Source organism: Camarhynchus parvulus, chromosome 1, assembly GCF_901933205.1.
Source record: "Camarhynchus parvulus chromosome 1, STF_HiC, whole genome shotgun sequence".
Lineage (NCBI taxonomy): Eukaryota > Metazoa > Chordata > Aves > Passeriformes > Thraupidae > Camarhynchus > Camarhynchus parvulus.
The window spans coordinates 88,313,432-88,339,289 of NC_044571.1; the positions used below are offsets into that span (position 1 = coordinate 88,313,432).

At 50.9% G+C, this 25,858-nt stretch overlaps 3 protein-coding genes across 4 annotated transcripts; 1 reads left to right on the forward strand and 2 right to left on the reverse strand.

Annotated features, from left to right (window-relative positions):
* Positions 1 to 38: 38 nt before the first annotated feature.
* On the reverse strand, positions 39 to 15,446 carry USP5 (ubiquitin specific peptidase 5). Of its 2 annotated transcripts, none has more exons than XM_030954950.1 (20): positions 15,292 to 15,446; positions 13,722 to 13,847; positions 13,359 to 13,425; positions 10,438 to 10,571; positions 9,973 to 10,118; positions 8,863 to 9,047; positions 8,202 to 8,296; positions 7,502 to 7,695; positions 7,278 to 7,349; positions 5,988 to 6,069; positions 5,656 to 5,781; positions 5,063 to 5,216; positions 4,505 to 4,679; positions 3,098 to 3,186; positions 2,712 to 2,903; positions 2,038 to 2,181; positions 1,742 to 1,887; positions 1,504 to 1,657; positions 798 to 882; positions 39 to 631 (listed from the first exon to the last, which is right to left on the reverse strand). In XM_030954950.1, the coding sequence occupies exons 1-20, from the start codon at positions 15,397 to 15,399 to the stop codon at positions 538 to 540; spliced, it is 2,568 nt and encodes an 855-aa protein (XP_030810810.1). In that variant the 5' UTR covers positions 15,400 to 15,446; the 3' UTR covers positions 39 to 537. The 2 variants fall into 2 exon arrangements, with proteins under 2 accessions (XP_030810810.1, XP_030810819.1); XM_030954959.1 differs by having other exon boundaries at positions 272 to 631; positions 2,781 to 2,903.
* A 314-nt stretch (positions 15,447 to 15,760) lies between these two features.
* On the forward strand, positions 15,761 to 18,243 carry CDCA3 (cell division cycle associated 3). Its single transcript, XM_030946015.1, has 5 exons — positions 15,761 to 15,936; positions 16,010 to 16,139; positions 16,220 to 16,423; positions 17,332 to 17,453; positions 17,844 to 18,243. The coding sequence occupies exons 1-5, from the start codon at positions 15,823 to 15,825 to the stop codon at positions 17,976 to 17,978; spliced, it is 705 nt and encodes a 234-aa protein (XP_030801875.1). The 5' UTR covers positions 15,761 to 15,822; the 3' UTR covers positions 17,979 to 18,243.
* Positions 18,244 to 19,792: 1,549 nt separating this feature from the next.
* Positions 19,793 to 24,704, reverse strand: GNB3 (G protein subunit beta 3). The gene is made up of 9 exons (XM_030946001.1): positions 24,619 to 24,704; positions 24,058 to 24,096; positions 23,809 to 23,915; positions 23,612 to 23,675; positions 23,335 to 23,497; positions 23,173 to 23,239; positions 22,062 to 22,263; positions 20,720 to 20,936; positions 19,793 to 19,899 (listed from the first exon to the last, which is right to left on the reverse strand). The coding sequence occupies exons 1-9, from the start codon at positions 24,673 to 24,675 to the stop codon at positions 19,793 to 19,795; spliced, it is 1,023 nt and encodes a 340-aa protein (XP_030801861.1). The 5' UTR covers positions 24,676 to 24,704.
* Between the last annotated feature and the right edge of the window lie 1,154 nt (positions 24,705 to 25,858).

Genomic DNA, 25,858 nt, shown 5'->3' on the forward strand with positions numbered 1-25,858 from the left:
CCGCGGCCGGCGGGGTCAGACCGGAGCCAGGGGGGTATTTCGACTTTTATTTTGTCCCTCGTGTATTTTGGCATGTCAAGGGCACACAAGGGGAAGCGCTGCTCGTGGCCCGCCTTGCTGCCCGCCCCACGCCCCCGCCCGACAGGGCGGGCAGGAGGAACCCCCCCCATTCACAAGCCACACGTACACACAAGCCCCCTCCTCTCCTTCCGGACAGCAAGGAGGTGGCATCATCCCACCAAGCAGCGAAGCACTAGGGCTGTGTGTCACGGGGGTGAGGACAGTGAGGACATTTCCTATAGAAACAGATATTCCCAACCCCCCAAATCCCCTTCACTCATGTCCACGGGGGCTCCAGCCCCCAGTCGATTAGTCAGTGAACTCGTGTCTCCCCGTGTCTCCACAGAGAGGCTGTGAAGGGACTGGGGAAAGGAGCAGGGACAAGAAGGACCCTGCTCCCACCCTCACTGCCCCCACCCCTTTCCCCCCCACACCTTCAGCCCACTTTCCCCCCACCACACACAGCAAGAGGATGTTCTAGCTGGGAATCCGCTGGTAGAAGTAGATGTAGCCCAGGTCCTTGGGGGGCTTCTCAGAAGCACAGACTTTCTGGTCGTTGTAGATCACCCACCTGCAACAGGCACAAGAGGAGCTCAGAAATGCCATTCCACGGTTAAGACACAACTCGATTGCACTCACCTGCTCTCAGCCCCAACCCCCCAAGACCTCTAAGGAAACGGGGCAGGATGGGGATTTAAACCAGTCCCTCAGTTCCCTTACACTGTGGAAAAGCTTACCTGCCATCTTTCTTGATGTGACAAACATAATGTCCGCACATAGTTGAAGTGCCCATGTGGCTGATGAAGGCAAACAGCTGATATTCTTGAAAGAAGGCAGGAAGAGAGGATTGTCAGGGAAAGAGGAAAGACATCTTACTCCCTAACAACCTGTGAAAGGCCCTCTCTAGAGAAGGATCGCTGAAGGAAGCTCTGCTGGGTAATAATTTAGAACTGGATCCCAATCAAGTGTGACTGTGAGTGGTCTTAAGGTCAAACATACAAGGAAATGGGAGACTTCCATTGAGCCTTCTCTCTTTCAACTTTTTATTTGGGCCATGGGTGCTGGATGGGTAAGGCAGGGATTTCACCCCCCTACAGCATCCAGCAGCACTGGCACAAATTCTGCTTTTTTCAGTGGGAACCAAAAGGGCACAAAAAGCCTCCCAGAACCACTGGATAAAAGCAGCACAGCCCTTCCTGTCTTTCACTTGATGGCACTTCCCCAGCCCCTCTCTTATTGACTTCCATGTAATCCTCATCCAGCCTGAAGGGCCTAGGCTACTTTGCCATTCCTTCCCTCTTCCTCCCTGCTTCCACCTCTACAACCAGACCAGCTCTGCAATAGCTGCTGCTGCTAAAACCTGCAGTACTGCATGGATCAGGAATGACAAAGAAATGTTGAGTTTGCACCCCAAAATCCCCATTCCTCTGGCTTGGAACTCACTTCCAGGCCCATCGCGCACTTTGGGACCCACGGGGACGGACTCAGAGATGGACTCGGCTGCCGAGCGCCCCTCTGAGATATCCATAGCAGCTTCTGCATCAAGGTCATCAATGTGACTGAAGATCCAATCCACAGCACGCTCCAGACTGTTGTTCTGGAAGGATGAAGAAGACAGTGAACTTGGGAATTCCTGTTCCTGGGGAAATCCTTGCGCTCTGATGTCACCTGTGCCTCTCACCGTGGCTCTAAGCGCTTTCATCGCCTGGTCCCGGGAGAAGCCCATGGAGACAATGGTGGCCACACTGTCTTCTGAAGGAGGGTCTGGGCAGGCAATAGTTGACCCTGGCCCACTGGATCCAGGGAGAACTAACGGGTTAGCAAAGTCTGCAGCAGGAAACACAACACAGCTCAGAGTAATCAGATCTCTCCAAGAGGGTACAGCCCAAGTCCAAACTACTTCAGTTTTCCACTGTGGTAGTAGGACACAAGAACAGCCCAGAAGCAGTAAGCTTCACCACAGCCATGGCCTCGTACCTGGATCGTCCATATGTGACATGACCCAGTTCATGGCCGCCTCAACCCCACTGTTCCCTGTGTAATACACGGCTTTGCGGCAGGCATCCATGGGAAAGCCCATTTCCACTAGCTGGATAATCACCGACTCGTCCAGCATGGGTGCTGTGGGGAGACAGACGTTAGAGCCACCCACTCCCACCCATCCCTGCTGGCTCCATTTCATCTCGTGTCACACAGCCTCCAAAGCCACCACCTCCTAGCTTTATTTCACACCAAGTTCCATCTCTTGGCTTTTCTCAGCCACCTTTCTTCTTCCGTCTCACACACAGGCAAAAAACAAAATTATTCAACCCATGAACTCAGGAGCACTGGCTCTTCCGTAGGCTCTGAACCCGACCTCCCACTGTGGTTTGTGAAAATTAAATACCCCTACCAATTAAATTCTGTATAAATCCCAGCTCTACCTCCTCTAAATGCACCGGACACGCCACCCCATATTGCACAGAACAGGAATCAACAAACCCCCTTGCATAACACCCTTGCATAACAGGCATGCAAGGGAGGCAGCTGGCAATCGCTGACAAAAGGACAGGGAAAGTCTGAGCAAGTGGGAAACTGCTAGCATGGGACACAAGGCAAGGAGAGCAAGGAAATGAGTCAGGCATCAGGAAGAGAGGAGGAGAATCACTAACATGTCGGAGAGGAGAAGTGAGGGGAGCAGAAGGAGTCGTCGTCCTCGTTGCCATAGAACCCCAGGCTACCTTTGGGCTCATCTGGTGTCACCAGTGGGGGTGCGATGTCTGGCATTTCCTCTTCTCCTTCTTGCAGCCCCGTTCCCTGCAGTGCAGAGATATCCAGCTCCTCTGGCATTTCAATGGAAACATCTGCAAGATATGGTCTTGCTCAGCCTCCATGCAGGGGCACAAACAAAAGGCTCAGCTGGCAGATCTACAAGGGTAAGTCCCTGGGGATGCCTGCAGCATCTTTTGGATTGTTACTTTCCTCCTAGCAGTAATGACCACAATATCCATATGTGACTCCCAGTACCTATATGCTCTGCACTTCTCATCCTCCTTACCGAGCTTTTTGGGCACCCAGTCCAGACCGAAAGTGAACTTCTTGATCTGGATGACCAGATAATCTGGGAAAGAGGCGAACCGCGTCGTTCTGGAAGAGACATGTAACATTTTTAAATACCTTGTCAGCAGAGATTGAGGGTATCTAGCTGATCCAAGAAATCAGTGAGTAGGACAGAGCCATGTCCTGAGAAAGTTGGGGGATACATCTGTTTGTGCAGCTCTTCTGTGCTGAGCTTAAAGCTCCTCAAATACAGAACCATTTCTAAGGCAGAAACCCTGACAAGATGAGATGGAATGCAAGTCTTGGAGATGAGAAAAAATAGTACATATTCTCTACCTTCCAATCTTGTATTTTACAAGCCTGGTCAGATTTTGTTTAATTCAAGTCTAACCCTTAAGGAATGTAGTGGAAATAACATCTTTTATTAGACCAACAGATACACCTGCAGGAACTGTCAAGAGCACTTTTTTGGATACGAAACAGAAGCAGCGAATTTTAAGTTAACTGAATTTGATTAAACATTATTTAGTTAGACAATTTGAGAGAGAAAGTGTCTGGAATCTATGAAACAGAGGGGAACATTTGTGAAGGGAGAAGCACCTGTAAGTGAGAAAGATACTCATTACCAGGTGATAATTGCAACATGCTATAGAACTAAATTAAGTGACAGTAAAGTGTTTGAATACAAATCAGCAAAAATTAAAACAAAATGTTACTTTTCAGTGTGATGTTTATTTAAAATAGCTATTGCTTAATAATGGAGTATTTGTTTAATAATTAAATTAATTAATTACTCCATTAATAATGGAGTATAGAAAAGCACTTCCAACTCTTTGATGACATTCATTGCAAAAGAACACAGCATCACAGCAGAAAGCTGCTTACATTTGTAGTCTTGTCACTTCAACTTTGCACTGTTGCATGTGCTACAAGCAGTGAGAAAAATTAAAGCTGTTTTTTAAACCTTGCTACTAGCATTTAAACTAGCATTCTTTCGAAGAACTCATGCATCTGTTACACTCAGTGTTCTGCTCAGATCTTCACAGTTAAAAACTTGAAGAAATTTTAAAGATAGTGCAAGATCAGCGTCATCATACAGTCAGTACAGATTTCAAAATTAAATTTTAAATTTACAGTAAAAGATACTATTTTCTGAAATATCACTGTGTTTTCATAGCCTCTCAGCAACTGAAATCTGATGGCTAGGACTTCACTAGCACGGCTGTTCTGCCTAGTGAGGGTAACATCCAGCACTGATGATCCCCTCTCTGCTTCAGTGTTCTATGGAGCCAGGGTGTGGAGGACTACAAAGCTTCAGTAATGTTCTTCCCCCCAAGCCACTACAAGAAGTCCCCAGAGATGCAGCTATGGCCAGCTCATCACAGCATAGCTGGGACACACTTACTTGAGAGCCACAGACTTGGCCTGCAAGGCTGTGCTCCAGAAATCATCCACCTGCTCTGGAGCTCCATAGGCCTCTAGGCAGGAGCTGAAAGGCACCTTGGCTCGCACCAGCTCAGGCAGCGGCTGCTTCTCCTCCTCTGCCTGCCTCTTCTTCTCCTCATACTCCAGCAGTTCATCTAGAGAATAAAGCAGAGGAGTCAAGGACCACTTCTAGGTACCTACAAAGTGACTGGTGTAAGCTACAGACAGGGGCAGAGCAGGCCTATAGATACAGGAGAGAGCGGAGCACAGCTTCCAGGGCACAGTTCTGCTACTGCAGTCACTCCTGTTGTGCTGCTGAATCACAGCCCAGCTTGTGGTGGCCAAGGGAAAGGCTCTAGAGGGACATCACCATGTCACACCACCTCTGAAGAAATCAGCCCGATCCCTCAAAAGCAGGAGGAGAACCCAGCCTCAGAAGTGGCAAAGAAGTCCCTCTCTCATTTAAGGAGTTCTGTAAGAATAGTACAATATACAAACATAGGGCTTGCTACTGTTCTGGTGTTGGCACATTACTGACCTTTGTTGAGTGCAGCATCCATGGGCACAGGCAGCTGCATAATGTAGTCCACACGCTGGGTATATTTCACCTTTTCTGTGGCCAGGCACTTCAGCTTCTCCTCCACCAGAAAACGGAAGACCTCGTTAGGGTTCTCTGAGCTGCGGCAGTTCCTCTGGAGAAGGAGAAATCAGAAGGACAGATATAATATCAGAATGGCACAAAAAATGATCTGCAGTAACAGTGGTGTCACACAGCACATGGCTGAAGAGTAGTCACTTCTGTACCCAGTACCCTGGAAAAGACAGCAAAGAGGAAACTAAAGCCAGCCTCTGTGCTCCAGGAAGCCATGGCATTCCTGCTCCTACAGAAGAAACTTTACACCTCCAGCTGTGCCACTCCCAAAAGAGATTTCTCCATGGAATCAGCCCTGAAAACATGGCCAAGCACCTATTCTTCTCCACCCTGGCAAGTGCTAGAAGGCCCATTTCCCTGTGTTCTCTCCCTCTCTCTGCTCTGACTACCAGCTTCTCACCTCCACTCCTCACTCCTTGCTGTGGGAAGAAAATCAAGCTGGACTTTTCCATGATTTGCCAGATAGACTCAACCATTACCTCCACCATGTTGATGAAGTGCAGAAAGAATTCCTGGGCATCCTGCTGTCGGTTAGTGGAAAATTCTGGGTGCCCCTTTCCGATGAGGGACTTAAACATGCGTGGAGCAATGCCATTTTGCATACCCTGAAAAGAACAATGTGGAAGAGGAAGGTGGTCATAATTTGCCAAGCACGTGTCCTGGCATGTAGCACTCTATTCTTAGCCATGCTTTTCTTCAGGTGACATGCCTTGCAATAAGCCCCAGCACATGTTTTCAGAAAGAAGACTTGTTGCATACACAATACCTCATAAAACACACACAGCAAGAGGATGCCATATCCAAGCCTCACCTTCTGATCAGGCTGCTGCTCCCCATCTGCAGAAGCTGGCCTTGAATACTCCCCAGAAAGCAGGCCATGGCCCAGTTTGGCTCTGGAAGGACAAAGTCACTGTCAGTATCAATGTTTCTTCAATCTCACATGCTCCAGGAGCCACATCAACCCATCCAGCTTTAACACTGAGATGTCAGTCTCACAGGTAATAGCACTCTCTGCTGCACCAGGCAAGATTATCTTATTGTGGTCTGCCCTCTGGCCCCTGGAGACATCACTGACTTCAAAGTTACCAGGGCTTTAGGGTGGCAATCCCAACCACTGCTTGCACACTGAGCAGAACAAGAAGGAACAGCTGGTGCTGAGCTACAGAGCAGCTGTGCAAGAGCCAAGCTCAGCTGCAGCCTGATGGGGGAACGGAGCAGTGTCTGACTGTGCAGGAGACAACAGGCACAGAGAAATTGTCTGAGCCAGAAATAGCACTGCTCTGAGCAGACTGGTCACGTTTTCCCAGAGGAAAGATTGACTGCATCAGGCACTTAATGGACAACAGTGTGTGTTCAGAGATTTATTCCTATGCCCAGAGCCTCCTGCTATTCCATTTCACTCCAGTCCTTCCCCATCATTATTGCCATATTGCCACTCGTCTGGAACCAAACCTTACCAATTCCTCCCTTTGCCCAGGCAATCATCTTTCTGGCTGTCTCACCTTAATTCCCTCGCAGTGAACACCTCACTCCAGGCTGCCCAAATTTAGAATCCTCCTGTACCACTGAACTCCCTGTCCACAAATGCCACCTTCCATTCCTCCACCCCAAACTTCCACATGCTTGTTTGAAAGCAGCTGCAGCACAGACTTGACATCTTTGAAATGCAATCCCCTCCCAAATTGTGTCCCTTCTTCTGCATATTCTCCACACTTGAGGGAAGCCTCTTTTAGCATACATAAGTTAACCACTGAGAATAAAGCTGCCTAAACCTACATATCCCCATTACAACCTCCCTCCATTGAAGAGAGCAAGCCCCTTTTAACTGTTATGCAGACAGAAGCTGCCTCCCAGAAATCCCCCCACACATAATACATTTCAGAGCCTCTCATGAACAGGGGGTGCACTCTGTCCTCTCCATCCAGGGCATTCAGCTGAACTTCCTGGGCTTAGATCCTCCTTGATCACTGAGGATCAGTGTCTCTGGTGACAGGCAAGGAAAGAGAGGTGAGGCTTGAGGGAGAACCCTGGAGCAAAGCAGCACAGAGGGGATGCATCCAGGCAGCCTCAGCCTTCCTTCTCTCACCAAAATTCTACGTACACTTGTGTGCTGAAATCCTGCGTGGGGTCCGAAGGTGCACTTTGGAATATCTTCTCCAGCTTGTCCACATACCTGCAGAGCAAAACAGAGCAATCTAAGGGATATGCAGCTTCATCTGGTAAAAATGCAGTTCTGAGCATGATTACTGCCACAGAAGCGCCCAGCCCAAGGGGACCTTTGTACTGATCCCAGACTAATGGAAAGGAGTGATTAAGCTCACTTACTTTCTCTGGAAGTCTGGGATACTGAACAGCACCTGCATCACAGAATTGAGGTAGCAACTGTTGCCCAGGTTACGGATGCCAGTGTACCCAGGCCCATAGAGGGGCTTGAGCTGAACACCAGACTCCTGGATGAGCTCCCACTCGCCAATGCGCTGGTTCATGTCTATTTCCAGTTCTGTCATTGTCTTGTCTGTCTGCAGAGGGAAAGAACAGGAAAATCCTCAAAGAAGGCTCAAGGCAACATCAGAGGTGTGAAAAGTGCAATGCTGTAGAGAAATAGAGTCAATCCATTCTGGTTTATTCTGTAAGTGGAGGAGGAAGAAAAAGAGTTGTTTCCATATATAAGAATACCTGGGACAGAAAGATGAGGGAAAAGAAATATGGGAGAAATCTGAACCATTCCCTAGAAAGAGGCATGGAAACCACACACTAACAAAAAAAGGTCAGCACCTGGCAGCCTCCCTGCCCACAGTACTGACACATAATCTCAGGGAAATAATCCTGAGGGACATGAAAGAAAGGCAAAAAAGGCAATCAAAGAAGAGAGGCAGATGACACAACTCTATATGTGACAAAAAACCCCCAAGGTTTCTTGACCAGTAATGGTTCTGTATAGCCACAGAAAGTTGGAATCTAGAAAAGACACCTCAGAGCTGCTTCTCTCCCTCTGGGCCTATGGAGGACACCACTTCCTCCTCACCTTCTGCATCTTAAGCATGTCAATCCCAAAGTGTGCCAGGTGTTCTGCGAGGTTGGGATCCAACACCATGTCATCCTCATCATAGGAGTAGACATCTATGCAGGAAAACAGAAAAAAAAGGAACTTATAATGGCCTGTGATCTCAAATTCACAGCTGGATGAAGAAAGCACTCAGAACTGGGAGTTTTGACAAACTGAGCCATTGGACTTTCTGCCCTTTCTCAGTGGAATAACATTAACAGACAGAATGGTGTTCTAAATCCTCCTGAACATGTGACAAAACAACTTTGTTACTGATCAGGGTACAGAGGTACACTTATGCCAGGAGTAATGAAAGTGGGTTACTGTGCCATATACTCTCTGCTCATTTGAACACATGATTCTTTAATAAACACTCCAACACAGAAAATCAGATGGCAACCTGGATAACTATTCTAAAAGCTCCCAATTACAAGGGAGGGGCAGAGGAAGGCGAGGTTCTTTTATCAGCTCGTTCTTTGCCTCACACAAGCAGCAGGTCAGAGAGGCAAAGTTCACAATGGGATGACACTGTGTGTTCCGGGTCACAAGATGGCCAACACCACCCTGATACCTGCAAGAGATCTGCATCAGCCTGAGAGGTGCCTGGCCTCCCTAAGCCTGGGAGGAGCCCCGTTCTCACCTGCCCCATCAGGAGTGATTGTTCCCAGTTTCACAGCCAGAGGGTAGCCGGTTTCTCGGTAGTGCTCGACCGCGTGGTTGTTGCCGCCGCTGCCGTCGAAGTAGCGCCGACCACAGAGGATGGCTCCGTCAGTCATGTTCAGCCACAGGTTCTCCTTCATGTCACACTTGCTGCACTTCCAGCCACTATTGACAAGGAAACAGAGAAAAAGAGGTCAGAGGGAAAATCTCTAGGTTCTACCTCCCAAGCCCTCGCCATTGCTGCCCACTGCAATATCCGTAGTGTAAGTGATCCCATTCCTCTTCTACTACAGAACACTGAGAATCCTGACATACCCTAGTGTGCCATCTCCTCTGAATCCACTGTGACAAGGTGTCAGGACCCAGGACATCCCCCTGGCTGTCCTGAGCAGCCAAGACCCCTGCCAGGGGTCTCAGAGACCCTGGCACACAGCCCAAAATGCCTGTGGTTTTGATTATGACTCGTGGAGCAAGTTACCAACCTTAGATGAAGAACTGCAAGCCACGACAAATCAAGTAGAATGATAGTGAATTTATCACAAGGTGAAAAAGTAGATTTTGGGGCTCTTTAGAATGGAGGTTCAGAGGGCAAGATGGAGGGATCTGGGTGTGTCCTGACTTTCTCCTTCTTCTTCTTCTTGGCCTCCATCTTCTGCTGTGATGTTGGCACTTTTAGATTGGCTTAGAGTAGAAGCTCACTGTCTAACATAGGTGATAGGTATTGGAAAGTAATTGTAAATATTGTATACGTAGTTTTTAGTATAAAGACATAACACCACTCCAGGGACAGGTAGAGTGCCTGGGCTGTCTTGCTGAGCAGACCTCGACAGGACAGGAGAAAGAATTTTATAGCTAAGATACAATAAACAACCTTGAGACCAAGAAATGAAGAGCCCTGACTCCTTCTTCAACCTCCAGGCTGGGAAAAGAGACTTTCTAACACATCTCGGGGTCACTCTGACCAGCTAGAGACCCCGACAACAAGGCACACCTGGAGACTCCCAAAAGAAGTCTCATCTGCGGCTGCAACCCAGCACAGGAGAAGGGCCTGGGACACGAGTGCCACAGCAAGTTCCAGTACTATGCTCACCACGGTGGGATGCGGACATCGTTCTGAAGCTGGTGCAGGGAAAAAGCGTGCTTGGAAACACGGCGAACCTCCCCATCCCAGGCCTGCACCTCCTGCTTCCGTGAGGCTGAATCTGCTGTCAGGATGGCCTCAATTGCACTGGCAATCTGGAACCAGGACAGCAGGAGAAAACATGAAGGGCTGGCCTACCATGGTAAAGGCACAAGAAGCTTCCAGTGTCACAGCACTCCACATTTAGGGAAGTTAGTAGGACTTTTGGGAACCTCAGTCACACACCAGACAGAACTCTGTAATATACATATATATATTATATATATACAGCACTGTGTAAATGCAGAGCAATCCTGGTGACTGCCAGCTGAGACTTCACAGCAGCTCTGAGGATCCCTTTTACAGGGCAGTTTCCTTCTCTGCAGTGGTACGTTTCCTCATCAACAGTAAGCACAGCCCTCCAGCCAAACATACCCTGTCTTTGACCATGTCTGGTAGTCCCTCCAGCCCATCACGTGGAATATCCAAATGGTCTGGCAAAATCACTATTTTTACATCTTCATCATATTCAAACTTTTCTTCTGTGATGTCAAATCCGCCTTCTACACCTACAAGAAGAAAAAGCATTGTGGTAACAGGTGAAACCAAAGAGCTTAAAAAGCTTCGTTCCCCACAGCTTACATTAAATAAGGCACCATGACTAAGACAACAATCTAAATCAGCGAACCACAATCTTTCTTCCACTTCTGGATCCCAGAGCTTCTGCTGGTGATGTGGACTTCACAGGAACAATTATAAGCCTAGTGACAATAGATTTTGTTTTTCCCAGCTCTTTTTACAGATGCTTAAAAACAATCTCCAGACTCAGGCTACAAGCAGGAAGAAAACCAAACCTCCTCTAGAGAGGTATTGGCCAGAAGAGAGCCAAGATAAAGCACGGGTGTTCAACCTTAAGCAGAATACTCAAGACAACGAGTGGAGATGTGCATGAAGAGATCATATTGTAAGACAGGGCAAAGGTCAGGTCTCTCATCATCTTTAAGAAGCCTGCCTCTCTTTCTTGCCTTTTCCAGAAAGAACAGTCTAGAGTCCTGCACTTGAGCAAGAAGAACCAGGAGTTCCTCTGGAACCAGAACATCCAGAATTGCAGAAAAGGTCTGAGCAAAGGTACAGTGATAGTGGTTTCCATGTCCACCTAGCTGTGCTCTCCAGAGGTTGCACCAGAAACTGGAGATCCATACATAAAAGGTTATTTGCCAGTTGTAAAGAGCCATCATGGATGCCCACCAAAACATCTGCAGTTTCTGCAGCTTCCCCCACCTACTGTTTTTGGATTATATAGGTACTCAGAGGAAAAGCTTGGCCTTCTCGGTTCTGCAGATATTCACATCCTACGTCCCAAAAGGAAACAGGCAGAAGACACATGGCTAATTAGCAGCCTAAACCCCCTGTGTTTTTAAACTGAATTTCATTTATTCCTGGAAAAATTGCACACTGTGACTGCAATAATCTCTGCAACAAATATATGAACATCTGCAGCTGCAACAAATCTCTGAAGGGAAGAAAAGCTTTTGCTGCTCAGTGCCTCTGCCTCAAGAATCCTGTGTGCAACACAGTTCTGATAATCACTACTGCATTTCCTTAAAACATTCTTGTCAGAAACATCCAGTCCCATGATATCCCCCTCCTTAGATACCTACAATTTTTACACCATGCACAAACTGCTGCATATGAACACGATTGTAGAAAAGAGTCACCAGCGTCATGCAACAACATACCTAGATCATCCTCTTCTATGCCTCTCCAGCACAGCACAGAGATTTCCTGTCATCACCTCATAGAGTAAAGCAATAGACAACCCCCCAGGGCATTACACAATTCCTGAACCCTAAACAAACCAAACCAGATTAGTGATGTCCCCCTCAGGTGCTTATGTGAGCCTTCTGAGGCTCCAGATGAGGAAGAGGGTCTGTAGCCACCAGCTTGCCCTGAGGTACACTGCCTCCCTTTCCATGGTGGTACCTAAGTACCACATCCCACAAAAATCCAACCACCAACATGCAGGCATGGGAGGCAAGCACTGTGGATCTTTCATTGAGAGGGGGAAGTGAGCTACAGAGAGATCAAGGGCTACATTTTGTTCACAAATCTTTCTAGTACTTTAAAAAAATCTCCCATGTCAGGATTAGCTATACCACCACAGTTCAGCTAAAACAAAGATTAAAAAAAACTTCTCCTGAACTTGAGACCATTGTCTCACAGGGCCAATACTTTCTTTTATGCTCTCCTGCTCCATTCACACCACTAAGCTGTTATCACAGGCAGGTATTTGCCAACCCACTGACAACACTTGTTGCAAGACCTTTGTGGACTTCAGGGTGCAGAAATAATTCATAATGCAGACCAGGCCTCATCTCTCCCAAAGCACCATAATCATATTTATACATAAAAGCTCTGGCTATCTGAAGAAACAGAGATTCCAGCCTCAATTTTGCTAGAAGTGATCTTTGGGGCTTTATTCAGCTCACCAGCAAAACAGGGAGCAGCTGCCAGTCTTAATAGTGGTGTTTGTCCTCTGGCAGTAGACGAGTCACTGGGCGTCTACTCTAGGGAAAAAGTGAGCCAAAATCAAGACATTCACAGTCCAGATTCTGGATTTCCCTCTAGTGGTCAGCTCCCAGCAAGCCAAGAACCTCTTACTGCTACAAATGTTCCTGTTCCTTCCTTTATGTGTCTCCATAATGGCTCAGAAATTACCAGCTGAGGCTGCTCCAAACAAGCAGCATCTCCACTGATTACCATGACAGCCCTCTCAGTCAGCGAAAGACAGTAATGGGAACACCAGCCTTATTCTTCCAAAAAAAGGAATATTTAAAATATTTTTTATGTTTTAATGTCCATATGTATTTGCTCCAGTATCAGCCTTGTAAGACCTAATGAACCAAAAATGTTAACACAGCATTCCCCATTGATTTCTTCCCCACCTGTATCAATAGTGCTAGCTCAATATCAGAGGAGTTTAAAAACAGTTTATCTGCCAGGACCTTCAAGCTGATTTTTCTCAGACATAAATTTTCTCAAACTTACTTCAGCCCCATGCTGGGCACATTGTGCTTAAGCAACAGTCCCAGTCTGGTGATCTCCACACCAAGCTGAGCCAGGCATGCAGGGTCATGGCAGAGGATAATAAATATACTTACACACAGAAAACAAGATGCAACTCTGGACACAGAACACAACTACCACCTTAATAACTGTTCTACAGAAACTGCTCACCCCAGACACACTGGAAAACGTGAAGTCTGAATTTGGCCAGGCATACTAGCCAAGAAGAGACAAACCAGGCAGCTCCTGCCTGAACACAGGGACCATACAGCACTTAGGTGCTTCCTTACCAATGGCCAAGCGAGTTGGTTTCTTCCTTGGAGGGTCCCCAGCACTGGAGTTGGTGTCTTCTTCCTTCTGTGGCATTGAGAAGAAATAGGGAAATAAGAGTTAAGGGGACAGGCACGCTGTAGTAAGCCTTAGGGACTGAAATCAAGCTACTCTGAAAACAGAAGGAAACCAGGCAGAAACAACGCGGGCAATCCATACAACAACTCAGCACAAACAGAACTGAAGCACTGGTGTCCCTCAATTCACCAGGAAAAACAACAGCTGTATCTCAGGAGAGATTCCATGTATCTGATGGAATACACAGACACAGCCCGGCTCTCAATTTCAGAACAAGTTTGAGTGCATGCATTTTTATTTTTTACCGGTTTACGTGTTCTTTTGAGGTGCAGGTAGACCCGCTGGCCTGTTTTCTGATAGTGCTTTTCCACATACTGCTTCCCAAAGCCCAGGAACGTGTTCATGCAGATATACAAGCCGCCATCTGACTCCTGGAAGGAAGGACGGACAAAACTGAAGGGAGGTGGTCAGGAATGGCATTCCAGCTGCTAGGATAGGCATGGCAGACTAGTCATTATTCATTAAGTCATAGCAACAGCTCATTCCTACATAACAGCCACAAGTAGCTAGTAAGAAATAGGATGGCAAGCCCCAGCCTGGCTGTCCCAGAAGAACAGGTACTCCTGTCATGATGATGTATTTAAAAAACTATTTGTGTGTTCATTTATGGCAGGATGCTACCAAATCAGGAAAGCCTGAGTTTCTGTAAGAGTTTACCTTGTAAAAGGCCCCTAGCACACACAGTTACAAGTTCAGAGCATGGTACAATCATTACCAGCAAAACTGTGGCACCCTGTCCAAACACATGACTCCCAGTGCCACAGGGAATGCTGCCAAGCTACAGTGTGAGGAAGGTTAACAGACCACTGTTTACTTTTGCTGTTGTGTTCAAAAGCCTGTGAGCAGCTTGGAAACAGATACAGAATGTGCCCCACCATCCCATCAGCAGCTGGAAAACACCACACTCATTCAGCAGATACCCTTTTCAAACTGAAGGGGCAGGGGGTTTTGCTCCTTTCCAGCCCTTGCAAATGAAAGGGCTGGGAAGGAGCGAAACCACTCAGAAGCTGCTGGGACTGAGACAGAGTGGGCGGTGCAGGGTCAGACATCCCTGTAGAGCTCGGGGAGGGCAAGAAGGCCAGGATGCCATGTGGCGCTGCGCCGAAGGACCCGTATCTCCCAGCTCCAGCCCAGTTCTGCGGGATGGGGCTCAGCCCGGACGGGCGCCCTCCAAGAAGCGCAAGGAGCACCTCGCCCTCCCGCTGCCTTCGCCGCCCCTTAGGTCCCCTTAGGCCGAGCGGGGGAAGCGCAGGGATGTCAGCGGGGTGGAGACGGCTGAAGAAGGGACCACTGCCATCTTAATGACACAGCAGCGCCTCGCCCCCCGCCCGCCGGGCCAGGCCGCGCGGCGAGGCCGGGGAGGTGGCTCAGACCCGGGCAGGGCGGGACCCCCGGCCCGCCCCCCGCCGCCGAGGGCGGGCCCGGGACGCGCCCGACGCCCCGCCCCCCGCTGGACTACAAGTCCTGGCGAGCCGGGTACGGAGGGTTCGGGCCGGGGCCGCTCCCTCTCCAGGGGCTGCCGGCGGGCCGGGCCCCCGCTGATCGGGGGCGAGCGCCCTGCCCACGCCCGCCCCAGCCCCCGAACTACAGCGCCCAGCGCGCCGCGGGCGGGCGGGGCGCGACGCGGGGCACGCCGGGCGTAGTAGTCCACGAGGGCCCTGCGCGCCGCCCGGGGAACGGCCGCCGTGGCCACCGGGGAACTACAAATCCCGTGAGGCCACGCGCGGGCGGCGCCCCGGCTGGCGGCGGGGTGGGAGCCGGCCGCGGCGGGAGCAGCCCGGGCGAGCGGGCGGGCCGCCGGCGGGGCGCGCTTACCGGCGTGTCGAAGGAGAAGGCACACTCGTCCTTGTGGACGCGGTCGCCGGCCTTGGGCACCCGGATGGACGGCAACACCGACAGCAGCGCCTCGCTCAGCTCCGCCATGACAGCGGCTCACCGCGGCACCGCCCACAACCCCGCCCCGCCCAATCGCAGCCCGGCGCGGTCAGGCGGGTCCTAACCAATCGGCAGCGAGGCTGGAGGCCGGACTCGCCCTGCCGACCCGCCGGCTCGCCCAATCGCAACCGCCCTCCGGCCATGGTGGGAGGCGGTGCCGGGCTTCTTCACCAGTAACGGCGTACCAAGGGGCGAGGGGGCGGGACTGCCTCCGAAGATTGACAGCGGGGCGAGGCGGGACGTGACGGGCGGGGACTGCGGAGCCGACGGGCTGGCGGGGCGGGGAGGTGGGCGCGGCGCAGCGAGCCCCGCCCTCTGCGCAGTGGCCAATGGAAGGCGGCACCGCCCGGCGCGCGGGAGATTCGAACGGCGCGTCCGGCGGGGCCGGGGCGCAGTGCGGCCGCCGCCGCCATGGGCGCCTCCGGCAGCGCCCCCACCACCCCGGCCGCACCTCGCAACAAGCACCTGGCCCACGTCACCGACCCCCGCTCCCCCACCGCCGGCATCCTGCGCACCCCCATCGAGGTAGGCGTCTTCCCGCCGCCGCTTCCCCCTGCGTGGCTCCGGCCCGCCGCCCCCACGGCTGCCCTCTCCGCAGGTGGTGAGCTCCCCGGCGGGCAGCCCGCAGCCCAGCCCCGCCGAGCCGCCGGCGGGCACCGGCCAGGAGCGCGACCCACGGTCGCCCACGCCCGGCATCTCCCGCACGCCCATGAGAGCCGTGTCGAGTGGTGAGTGAAACGGCCGTGGGCGGGCGGGTTGGGGGCTGCCTGACTCGGAGGCTCACCCCGGCCCCCTCCGTCCCCGGCAGACAGCGTGGACCGCCTGGTGAAGCAGCTCAGCGAGGCCTTCGGGGCCGAGACCGCGGCCCCCGAGCCGGCGCCTCCGGCAGCGGCGGGCCCCGCCGAGGAGCCGGCCCGGCGGAGCTCCCTGCCCGCGGGCCAAGAGGCGGAGAGGCAGCCCTCGCCCAGCCAGGCCCGGCCCGCCCGCCCGGCCGGGCACGGCCTCTCCTCGGGTAAGTGCTCGGTGCGCGGGTGACGGGGCTCCGTGTGCCCGGAGAGCTGCCGGGATGGGCCGTGAGCAGTCGGGGCTCTCGGCACCGTCGGGTTGGGGTGCCTTCTCCAGGCGTGCTCCCCGGCAGAGCCTGTCGCACCCCCAGTTCGGCTGTGTTCCGCCGCCTGCAGCCTCTGCGGCCGGGACACCCTCTGGGAACTGCTATGTTACCGAACAGATTTCTGTCCAGGGATGAGAAATTGGTTTTAAACAGTATTCAAAATCTAGAGGTATGCACCAACTCTTCTCCACTCCGAAATAGGTTTGTGACTGTGGAGCCTGTCCAGAGGGACCTTCTAGTTTTTCATTGGGAAGAGCTGTGGAGCAAGGGTGGGCAGCACATCTCTGTTCTAAGGCTCAGCACTGCTGAGAGACTTTGATACAGACTGTGTTTTAGAAAGCTCTGTCTGCTCCTCGAAGGAGTGGCTGAGAGCTGTTCAGCCTGGAGAGGGAAATGCTCAGGGGGTATCTTGTTAATAGATACAAATACCTGAAGGAAGGGTGAGCCAGGCTCTTTTCAGCGGTGCCCAGTGATGGGACCAGAGGCCAAGGGGACAGAATGGTACACAGCAAGCTCCTGAACATCAGGAAGCACTTTTTTTTTCACCATGAGGGTGACCAAGCAGTGGAGCAGGTTGCAGAATCTCTGTTGAGATATTCAAGAGACGCCTGGACATGGCCCTGGACAATGGGCTCTAGGTGACCCTGCTGGAGTAGGTTCTCTAGAGTTCACTTCCAGCATCAACCTTTCTGTGATCCCTTTGCCTCAAAGCCCTTGGGTAAGTTTTTGATAAAGGCCAGGAGGCATTTAAAATTCAGGACCTTTGAGCCTTGCTGTGATGTGCTGGTGTGTTTCCTTTTGTCAACTAGTGAGCAAGCCCTTGAGACACAAGCCCAACAACAAATTCATGGCAACATCTGGAGGAACTGGCCGCTCTCCCCTCAGCATTCTACGAGATGATAATTCCCCCAGTGCTCCTGCCCCTCGCCAGGTAAAGCTTAATGGGTCATGCTGAGGGAGGGAGATTGAACTGAAAAAAAAACCAAATCCTTCAATTTCTGTATCTTGTAGGGTCCCAGTTGAGAATTGTGGCCTCCTAGGCCTGTAGAGACTAGAAACTTCACAAGTGTTTTTCTGTGGGTCAGTCTTGTCACTAAATGTCTCCGAGTCTTGTTCAGTGTCTGTCTTTGGCCTTACTGTGAAATTGTTCATTTGAGTGCATTCTTTCTCTCTGGGCTGTAGAAAAAAGTCACTCTTGTACGTTGTCACAAGAGAATCCAGGCTGAATGGCCTGAAAATAGGCTACATATTCTGCTGAGAATTAGCTAACCTTCGATAAACTTGTGTTTTACACTCTGTGTTTGGGTTTTTTATTCTCTAGGGCAAGAGGTACGTGTTGGGAGAGAACCTTGGGGAGAAGAAGGAAGTGGATCTGAGCAGGAGCCTTAAATCTGGGAACTGTGCTTGGAGTGACTTGAACAAGGAGAACCAAGAGTGCCCTTTTGTGGAGAACTAGACATTCCTTTTGCAGGATCTTGCTATAATTTGCTCCTGTGTTTTGAGAATTTTCTAGAGGGAAGAAATCCTACAATAGACTGAAGCCCCAAAGCAGTGGTCACATTTCTCACCTATCCCTGCTGGGGAAAGATTTCTCCCTACTCTTCCCAGTTTGTCATGTGTAATGTATAGCACAGACTTTGTCTCTTTTACTGTATATCAGCTGTATTGGTTTTTCCGTGGAGTTTTTATCTCTAGTAAATAAATTTGTGTTCAGCCTTTGCTGACTGTGTGTCCTGATATTGTGCTTGCTCAGCACAATATTTTCTCTGGGACAAGGGCTCAGGAGCAAATGGTTCAGCCTTCCATTAGCCTTAAAACTGCCTTGTCCCCTGCCTGGAGCATGCTGAAGGGTATGGCCTTGAATCCATGTACAACAGTGTGAGTGGGGAAGCTGCAGCTCCCTGCAGGAAACCCTTGTCTATCCAGTGTCACCTCTGGAGTTGTACTGCTCCTACACTGGCCTGAAACTGCGTTAGGCAAGGGTCTGTGTGAGGGTGAGATCCAAAATAACGTGAGATAGTGTTGTCAATTGATATTGACCTTCTGTTGGTAAGTTACTAACCCTTGTTAATCTCCAATTTTCCCAGCAGAGCCTGGGGCCCCCCAGGATGTTGCTCTGAGCCAACAAGTGGAATAAGGGCTGAGAAAAATGGTTGTGTAACTGAGCTAAAATATCCAAGCTTTGAAAGGATGCACTTGCATCTCACTATCCCAACTCCAGCCTCTTCTCACCTACAGCATGTGAGGAACACCCTCCCCTGAGGATGTGAGCTAAAGCAAGGGCTGTGGATGAGGTGTTGACTGGTTGAGACCAGCAGGCAATAGTCATAGGAAAGGAGTTCTGTTTGCAGTAGCTCATTGCAATGCTGGAAAGAACACAGCCTGCAGTGCTTCTGTGAGCTTTCTTTATTTGCCTGGGCTATGAAGATCTAAACAGACTTGAAAACATGGGCTGATGGCTACTGGTCAGACAGGGTCACCACACAATGCAGGAGTGAGGCAAAGAGGGAAGGAACAGCAAGAAGCAGATAACAAATAAGAATAAATATAATATTCCCTGATATTCTGGCAGGTCTTGAGGGCTACCTTTCTGCCATTTATGCATAGATAAGACTTGAACTAAGAAAAGAATAGATATAGTCCCTGCTATTCTGGCAGGTCTGAAGGCTGCCTTTCCCCCCTTTATGCATAGATAGGACTTGAGCTAAGTGTTCCCCTGTGAAAATGAGCCAAATTTACTCTAGATTTATGTTTGAGGTGGTGCCACAGAAATCTCAAATCCAGTGTGTCTCTGAGGCTGCCTGCATGGATACAGGACAGCTGCACAGAGAAGTTAGGTAGAGTCCAAGCAGGGAGAGAGCTTAGTCTGGGGTGGGTGTTGCATGAGGGGTCTCTGAAGGAGGAGGAGGAGGGGTACCAGTGTGGGCAGAGGTGTTTGAAGGAAGGTGCAGGGTGTCTGAATTGTACTGCAAAGTCCTGAGACATAAAGAACAGGTCTTCAAGCCTGCACAAGGCTGGAAACTGCTGGGGCTGTTTAGAGATGGAGAGAAGGGCCAGTGCCTGTGCTCCTGCTCTCCTGCTCCCCAGCTCCCCCTGCTTCTCCTCCCTGATCTCCTTTCACTCTGGGCGACTCCTACAAGTGATCTGTGTCTAGAGACAAGTGGGAGTGGTAGGTAGGCATTTCTGTTGTGCTCAGCTGCTGATGCTGTGTTGCATGGGCTTGGGCTGTGGGCCGTGCTTCCGCTGCTCTTCCCCTCCATGCTGCCGTCCTCAGTTCCAAATCTTGAGGAAACTGTCCCAGGAGCCAGTGGCAACAGCCATGCCATCTGCTGTCACCCCCAGGCAGCTCACTCGGTTGTCGTGGCCAGAAAGGATTCCTGAGGTGGGAAAGAAGAGGTCAGGCAGTGAAGGGGGGCCTGTGAGAGGTGACAGGGTGGCCCTGCTGAGGGGACGTGTGGCACAGGCTGTGCCTACATGCCATGTGTGGCCCTGTCTGTTCCTGCACAGCCTCTTGCAGTCAGTACATGGAGAATGGGAGCAAATGTGCCAAAGAACTTTTGTGTGTGGCATACAACCACCACCCAAGGGGTTCTTGGGAAGGCAAGGCCAGCTGAATCCTCATACAACTGCTTTCACCTGGCCAGCTGATTCCTCATACAACTGCTTTCACCCTGGAGCAACAGTAAGACTGAGGATAGGGTCCTTGGTAAGGCTGAGAAACAGTAGTGCTGTTAGTGAGCTCTGTTTCATGACTTTTCAGAAGGTAAGGGCCGCATCTGAAAGAAAAATGCTGTGTGTTCTGTGTATGAGCATCCAAAGATGTTGGATGGACGCCCAGGTGCATGCTTGGCTTGGTGCCTGGCCACCAAGTGGCACTGTGAGTACCTGGAACTGGCAGACTAGGAGGAAGTAGGATATTCTATAGCAGTTTTAGCTAATGGGAACCTTCTTGTCCCCCTTGATCAACGTTGTTTAAAGGCTTGACTTCCTTAACAATTAAAACCAATATCTCTTCTAGGCCAGTGAGAGTTGTTGGCCTAGTTCTGGTGTGCTCCCTAAGCACGAGGGAGCTTTGCTGGGTTTCAGTCACTACAGGATGTCTTCCTATGTTCAGGAAAAATAAATGCCTTATTATCCCTGAGGCAGGGAGAGGAGACCTTGCAGGGAGGGAAAGAGGGATCTGGAGGAGCCACTGACCCACACGCTCTGCTTTCAGGGAGTCCCAGATGTTGCAGTTGAAGTCGTCATAGCCGGCGAAGAGGAGGCGGCCGCTGCGGGAGAGGGCGATGGAGGTGATGCCGCAGATGATGGTCTCGTGCGAGTACATGATCAGCTCCTGGTCTGCCCGCAGGTCAAACAGGCGGCACGTGGCATCGTCGGAGCCCGTGCAGATGGCCTCGCCGTTGGGGAAGAACTGGGGAGGGCACACACCATGTTTGAATGAGGTTCTCCTCAGATCCCGAGGGAATTCCTCAGCTCATCACCCCCCCTGCTAACCACCGGGAAGCCACTGAGGCAGGAAAACCTGGTGGGACCAGACACTGGATCATGAAATTTGAATCTGCTGAAGGGGGAGACTGATGCTTCTCATAAGGCCTAATAAACCCCTTCCACTCCAAGAAAACAAATGGCAAGATATCTCAGTGCTTGAGGAAGGATTATTTTAACTCCAGCTGTTAGGTTGGGCCTTGACAAGTATTCACCCATTATCCCCCAGCTGAGGTCTGTCATAATTCTGGCTACCAGAGCCCTCCTCTGTCTGATCCTCATATCCCAGCCTTCTCATACATGCTCATTTTCTGTGGTCTTGCTCTGAGGAGTAAATAAAGGGCTCCTCAGGAGCAGGTATGGCAGAAAACCATGTGGCTGGCAAGGTAGCCATGGGACTACTGAGAAAGGTTTCACTGATGGATGTCAGTGGAGGGTGGTTTGAGCATGGGGTAACTGAGAAAGGTTTCACTAACTGATATCAGTGGAGGGTGGTTTGAGCAGCAGACTGCAGGAAGCTGGCATTTGGTTAGCTACAAGGAATAGTCTGCCATGTGTCTTGTCCTGCCATGTCTGCAGCTCTGAGGGAGGTGCTTCCTCCCAAATGTCTGAGCTGCCTCCCATGAAAATTTAATCTTCAGAAGATCTCCCTGTGATCCTACCTCTTCTGTCTGGAGCTGACCTCAGCTGAGTTAGGTATTCCTGCTGCCTCTCTTGAGTCTTGTGTCAGGGCTGCTGGAGCATGCCTGAAGCACAGCTGCCAACAGCTGTTGTGAGCAAAGCTGGACCAGCTCCTGTGTCAAGGTGCTCAGCTCCACAGACCACGGTGTGCTGCCTGTCCGAGATTGTGATGCTCTGGTGCCTGGGGAGAACCCTCCTCCAAACTTCAGTGAGCTTGGGCACTCCCTGCTTCAGGCTGGATATGGGGCCAAGGTCTAAGACCTGTTACCCTGCTGACTGTGACAGCTTCTTTCAACCTTGTCCCAAAGCTGTTTTGGAGCTGTTCCACCTCCCATTCTCCTCCCCAGCCCTGTGCAGAGAGCGTACGTACGGAGATGGCGTTGATGTCGGACTCGTGCCCGGAGAAGGTCTGGCGGCAGGAGCCCTCCCGCACGTCCCACAGTTTGGCAGTAGCATCACAAGCCCCCGAGATGAAGAGTTTGAAGTCAGGGGAGACAGCCAAGCTCATGCAGTCTCCAGTGTGACCAATGAACACAGTCTTCTGCTGCCCCGTCTCGATGTCCCAGAGCGCGCTGCAGGAGGGGACAGGAGAGGAGAGGAGCTCTCAGAGCCAGCCCAGGCAGAGCAGACCCACAGCCAGGCTGAGGAGCTGTCCCACTCACAAACAAAAGGAGGGATGCCGTGGTTACTGCACGGGAAAATATGTGAAAGCATCCCTGGAGTCAGCTGTACACAACAGGAGATAGCTTCACAGCTGTTGTTGGCAGTACCTTTGCCAAAACAGAGTTAGACTAAGGCTGGGGGTATGTGAAGTTTAGCATACAAGTGTAACAGCTGAAGGGAATACTGAGAGACTGTAAGAGGGACACAAACAGCAAAAAAATAGCAAACAGCTGAAAAAGGTCTTCTGTGTCCATGCTTGTAAGGTGCAAAGCTCTTGTTCAGCGGGATCCCACAGCACAGCCCGGCAAACAAACCCTGTGTAACCCTGATCTCTGATGGAAATGCCACATTTCCTTGGTCAAAAGGTGCTTCCAGAGCAGGTATTGGGATGGGTGGGGTGAATAAAGACTCAGGACTGTTCAGAGTCACAGCACAGCGAGCCTTGAGAACCAGGACCCAAAGGATCAAGGCACTGCCTCTGCAGTGCCCATGCACAGAGGGAGGACTTGAGAAGTGGAGAATGTGTGCATGCTCCACATAAAATTAAAACTCTTTCTGTCCTGGCATAAATGACACTGTTCTTTGTGAGAACTTTTGACATGGTCCCTACTGTTTGGCCTGGCCTCAGCTGAGGAAAGAAGCATCTGTTCTGCCAAGGGAGGAAGAATGGATTGGGCCTCCTAAGGTGTTCCTTGTGGTCTCCCTGTGTAGGAGCAATTCCTCCATAGATAGTGGAGAGCTGAAGAGCACAAGGACTGCACTTGCTGCTGTGCTAAGAGCAGAGATCATGTCACCAGGATGCAGGAGGGAGCACTCACCATGTGGTATCTCCAGAGCTAGTCACAATGTTGTTGTCATCAAGAAATCGGCAGCAGGAGAGGTATCCTGGGAAGCGGGAACAAGCAAATATGAGAAAAGGGGAGGGATAAAAGGGTGAAGTTTGGAAGCAGGGTGCACTCAGTTGCAGGCAGTGGACACACCTGTGTGGGCTGAGAGCTCCCTGCTCACTTTGACGTTGCCTTCACGGGACTTGAGGCTGTAGATGGAGCACATGTTGTCAAGGCCTCCACAGGCCACAAAATTGCCAGAGGGGGCATAGGCACACGTCATGACCCAGGAGGAACGCAAAGGGATGGCATGAACCTGGGAGGACCAGAAACTGTGTCAGGGCTGTTGGCAGCAGAGAGAGCAGGTCAAGGACACCATCTCCAAGAGGACCCACTCCAGCGTCCCGGTTTGCAGCCACCTGGCTCCTACCTTGTTAGTTGTGTATGTGTCCCACACAATCAGTTTCCCATCTTGTGAGGCACTGACCATAAGCCTGTGAGAAAGGAACAAGGTCATGTTAGCGGCTTTCTTCTCATCAGAGCCTTCCTGCCCCTCACACCCATGGCTGTCCGGCCCCTCACACCCATGTGCTGTCCTGCAGCCAGCAGGCCAGCAGCAGCTCTCACTTGGAGTCTGTGGACCAGTGCAAGGCATAGATCTTGGCCAGGTGTCCCCGCAGGGTCCTTCGGGTCCGCATCTGGATGCGTCCAACGACCTCCACTCCAGACACAATCTAAAGAAAGGGTGGCAGGAGAGAAAGAATTTATCTTGGACTAGCAGTACTGCTTTCCACATCTCTGCCTCCTAACTCCTTCCTGACTGGACACCAGCCCCTCAGAGTGGTGCTAGCTTGCCCAGGCAGCCCTGTCCCTTACCTGAGCAAGCGTTGTGTCTGCACAGGCTTTCCGGGCATCCTGGAGAAGAGACAACAGCAGATGAGACAAATTAAAAACGTGAGGGGAAGGCAATGACAAGTGAAATTTGGGGTCACTGTCTGAGGGCTACTAGCAGTAGAAACTGTGGCTTTGCTGTGTTTGGATTGTGGCCACCACAGGAGGATATCTGCCCGTGATCAGGGCACCTTGACACCAGTCAGTTGTCAGGAAAGTGAGCCAAAATTTGCTCAGCATCATGTTCACTGTGCTACACCCTTTCCATAGACTCTCCCACCTGACAGAATACCAGCTGTCTCACAGACAGAGGAGATCCTGGGGATTCACTACGCTTGTGGGACCCCTGTCCCCTCTTCTCTCCCTTCCCCCCACCATGGTGGGAAGATCTCCACTGGCATTTAAAGGGCTGTGGAGACCTGCAGAGGGCTCCAAGAATGTAGATGGAGAAAGCCCAACTCCAGCTTGTGGCTGAGGAGGAAAGTTTGGGCATGCAGTGGGGGGTAGACATGCTCTCAGCAGCTCCGTGGCTGTTGCCAGCATTACCGCAATCTGCTTCTTCAGCTGCTCAGCCTCCTGCTTCATCTGCTCCATTTCCCCCATCTTTCTGACCTAGGGGTGGCTCCTCCACGTGGGGCAGCCTGGATTCTGGGGAGACAGGTCAAAGGAGAGAGGTGTGAGTTAGATAGGATACCAATGTGGCTGCTCAGTTACAGAAATGTAGGTATTCTGACAAAGGATTGATGACAATTTCTTGGCTTAATACTCAATAATGTTGTGCTGTATCTGGCCACAGCCCTTAGCATTTGGGAAGATGGTGCTGGGCCTGATCAAAAGTCCACTTTGTCTTGGATCCTTCTTACACATACACGCACAGAAGCTAAAGAACTCCAGAGCCTCTTGCTGATGTTCTGGCCACACCTGTCCACTCATTTTTAACCTCTCCATTCCAAGCCCTGGGTCCTCTTCATCAGCTTCTCCCTGTTCATGGCTGAGCTGTCCATCTCAGCTCCAGGAGGAGGAAACATGATGGGGGGAGCCCATTGGCTATTTCCCACTGTTTGTCCTAAGCAAAGCCTCACCAGGCAGGACCAACCAACTCTCTGACCACCAAGGAAATCTACGGGGCTGCTGAGGTGCTCTCTCAGAGTTCCCTTCCAGTTTCACATCACAAACCAAACCAAACCAAAACCAACGAACCAAACAAAAAACCAAACCAAAATAAAACAAAAAGAAAGGTGGATGCCTGGGCAAGGATCTAAGAATAGCATAAGCTGATAGGGGTACATCTCCTACTTGCCCAGCCCCAGCTTTTCACTGACGTCCAAAGCTAGAGCAGCATTACTGTATGCAAGTCCTTGATGTTCTTTTCTTCTGTGCATTTGTCCACACCATTTTTGTGCCCATGCCAAGTTCAGCCTCCTCAGTGCCCCATGGTGATGATTTCCACAGCTGGGTGGCAGGCTCTGCAAAGAAGTTCCTGCTTCCATCACTTCCCAGTGGCACTGGTTCCACTTGACAGTAGCTATAGTTTGAGTTGGAAGAATCAGCAAATAACTGGTCTCTATTCACCTCTGCATCACTTGGTATTTCATACATCTTTGTCATACCTGTCCCATTTCCAGACTGCAGAGCAAACTTAGTCATTCCTCCCATGTAAGCTGTTACATCCTATTATGTCTGCTGTTCTGTGAGCTTTGTTTCATTGTTTACAGAGCAGAGATGATATGTTTTTGCAGGGAGAGCAGGGAGCCAGAATTGTAATCCATATTCAAGATGCAGGTGC

Excerpts from the sequence above, each read along its gene's own strand:
- CDCA3 (XM_030946015.1), top strand. The coding sequence starts at position 15,823 with ATGGGCGCCTCCGGCAGCGCCCCCACCACCCCGGCCGCACCTCGCAAC. Across the intron at positions 15,937-16,009 it reads TCCTGCGCACCCCCATCGAG|GTGGTGAGCTCCCCGGCGGG; the intron begins GTAGGCGTCTTC and ends CCCTCTCCGCAG. Across the intron at positions 16,140-16,219 it reads CATGAGAGCCGTGTCGAGTG|ACAGCGTGGACCGCCTGGTG; the intron begins GTGAGTGAAACG and ends CGTCCCCGGCAG.
- USP5 (XM_030954950.1), bottom strand. The coding sequence starts at position 15,399 with ATGGCGGAGCTGAGCGAGGCGCTGCTGTCGGTGTTGCCGTCCATCCGG. Across the intron at positions 9,048-9,972 it reads GATGTCCGCATCCCACCGTG|TGGCTGGAAGTGCAGCAAGT; the intron begins GTGAGCATAGTA and ends CCTTGTCAATAG. Across the intron at positions 7,350-7,501 it reads ATCCCAGACTTCCAGAGAAA|GTATGTGGACAAGCTGGAGA; the intron begins GTAAGTGAGCTT and ends TTTGCTCTGCAG.
- GNB3 (XM_030946001.1), bottom strand. The coding sequence starts at position 24,675 with ATGGGGGAAATGGAGCAGATGAAGCAGGAGGCTGAGCAGCTGAAGAAG. Across the intron at positions 23,676-23,808 it reads CACTGGTCCACAGACTCCAA|GCTTATGGTCAGTGCCTCAC; the intron begins GTGAGAGCTGCT and ends CCTTTCTCACAG. Across the intron at positions 23,240-23,334 it reads GGAGCTCTCAGCCCACACAG|GATACCTCTCCTGCTGCCGA; the intron begins GTGTGTCCACTG and ends CCCGCTTCCCAG.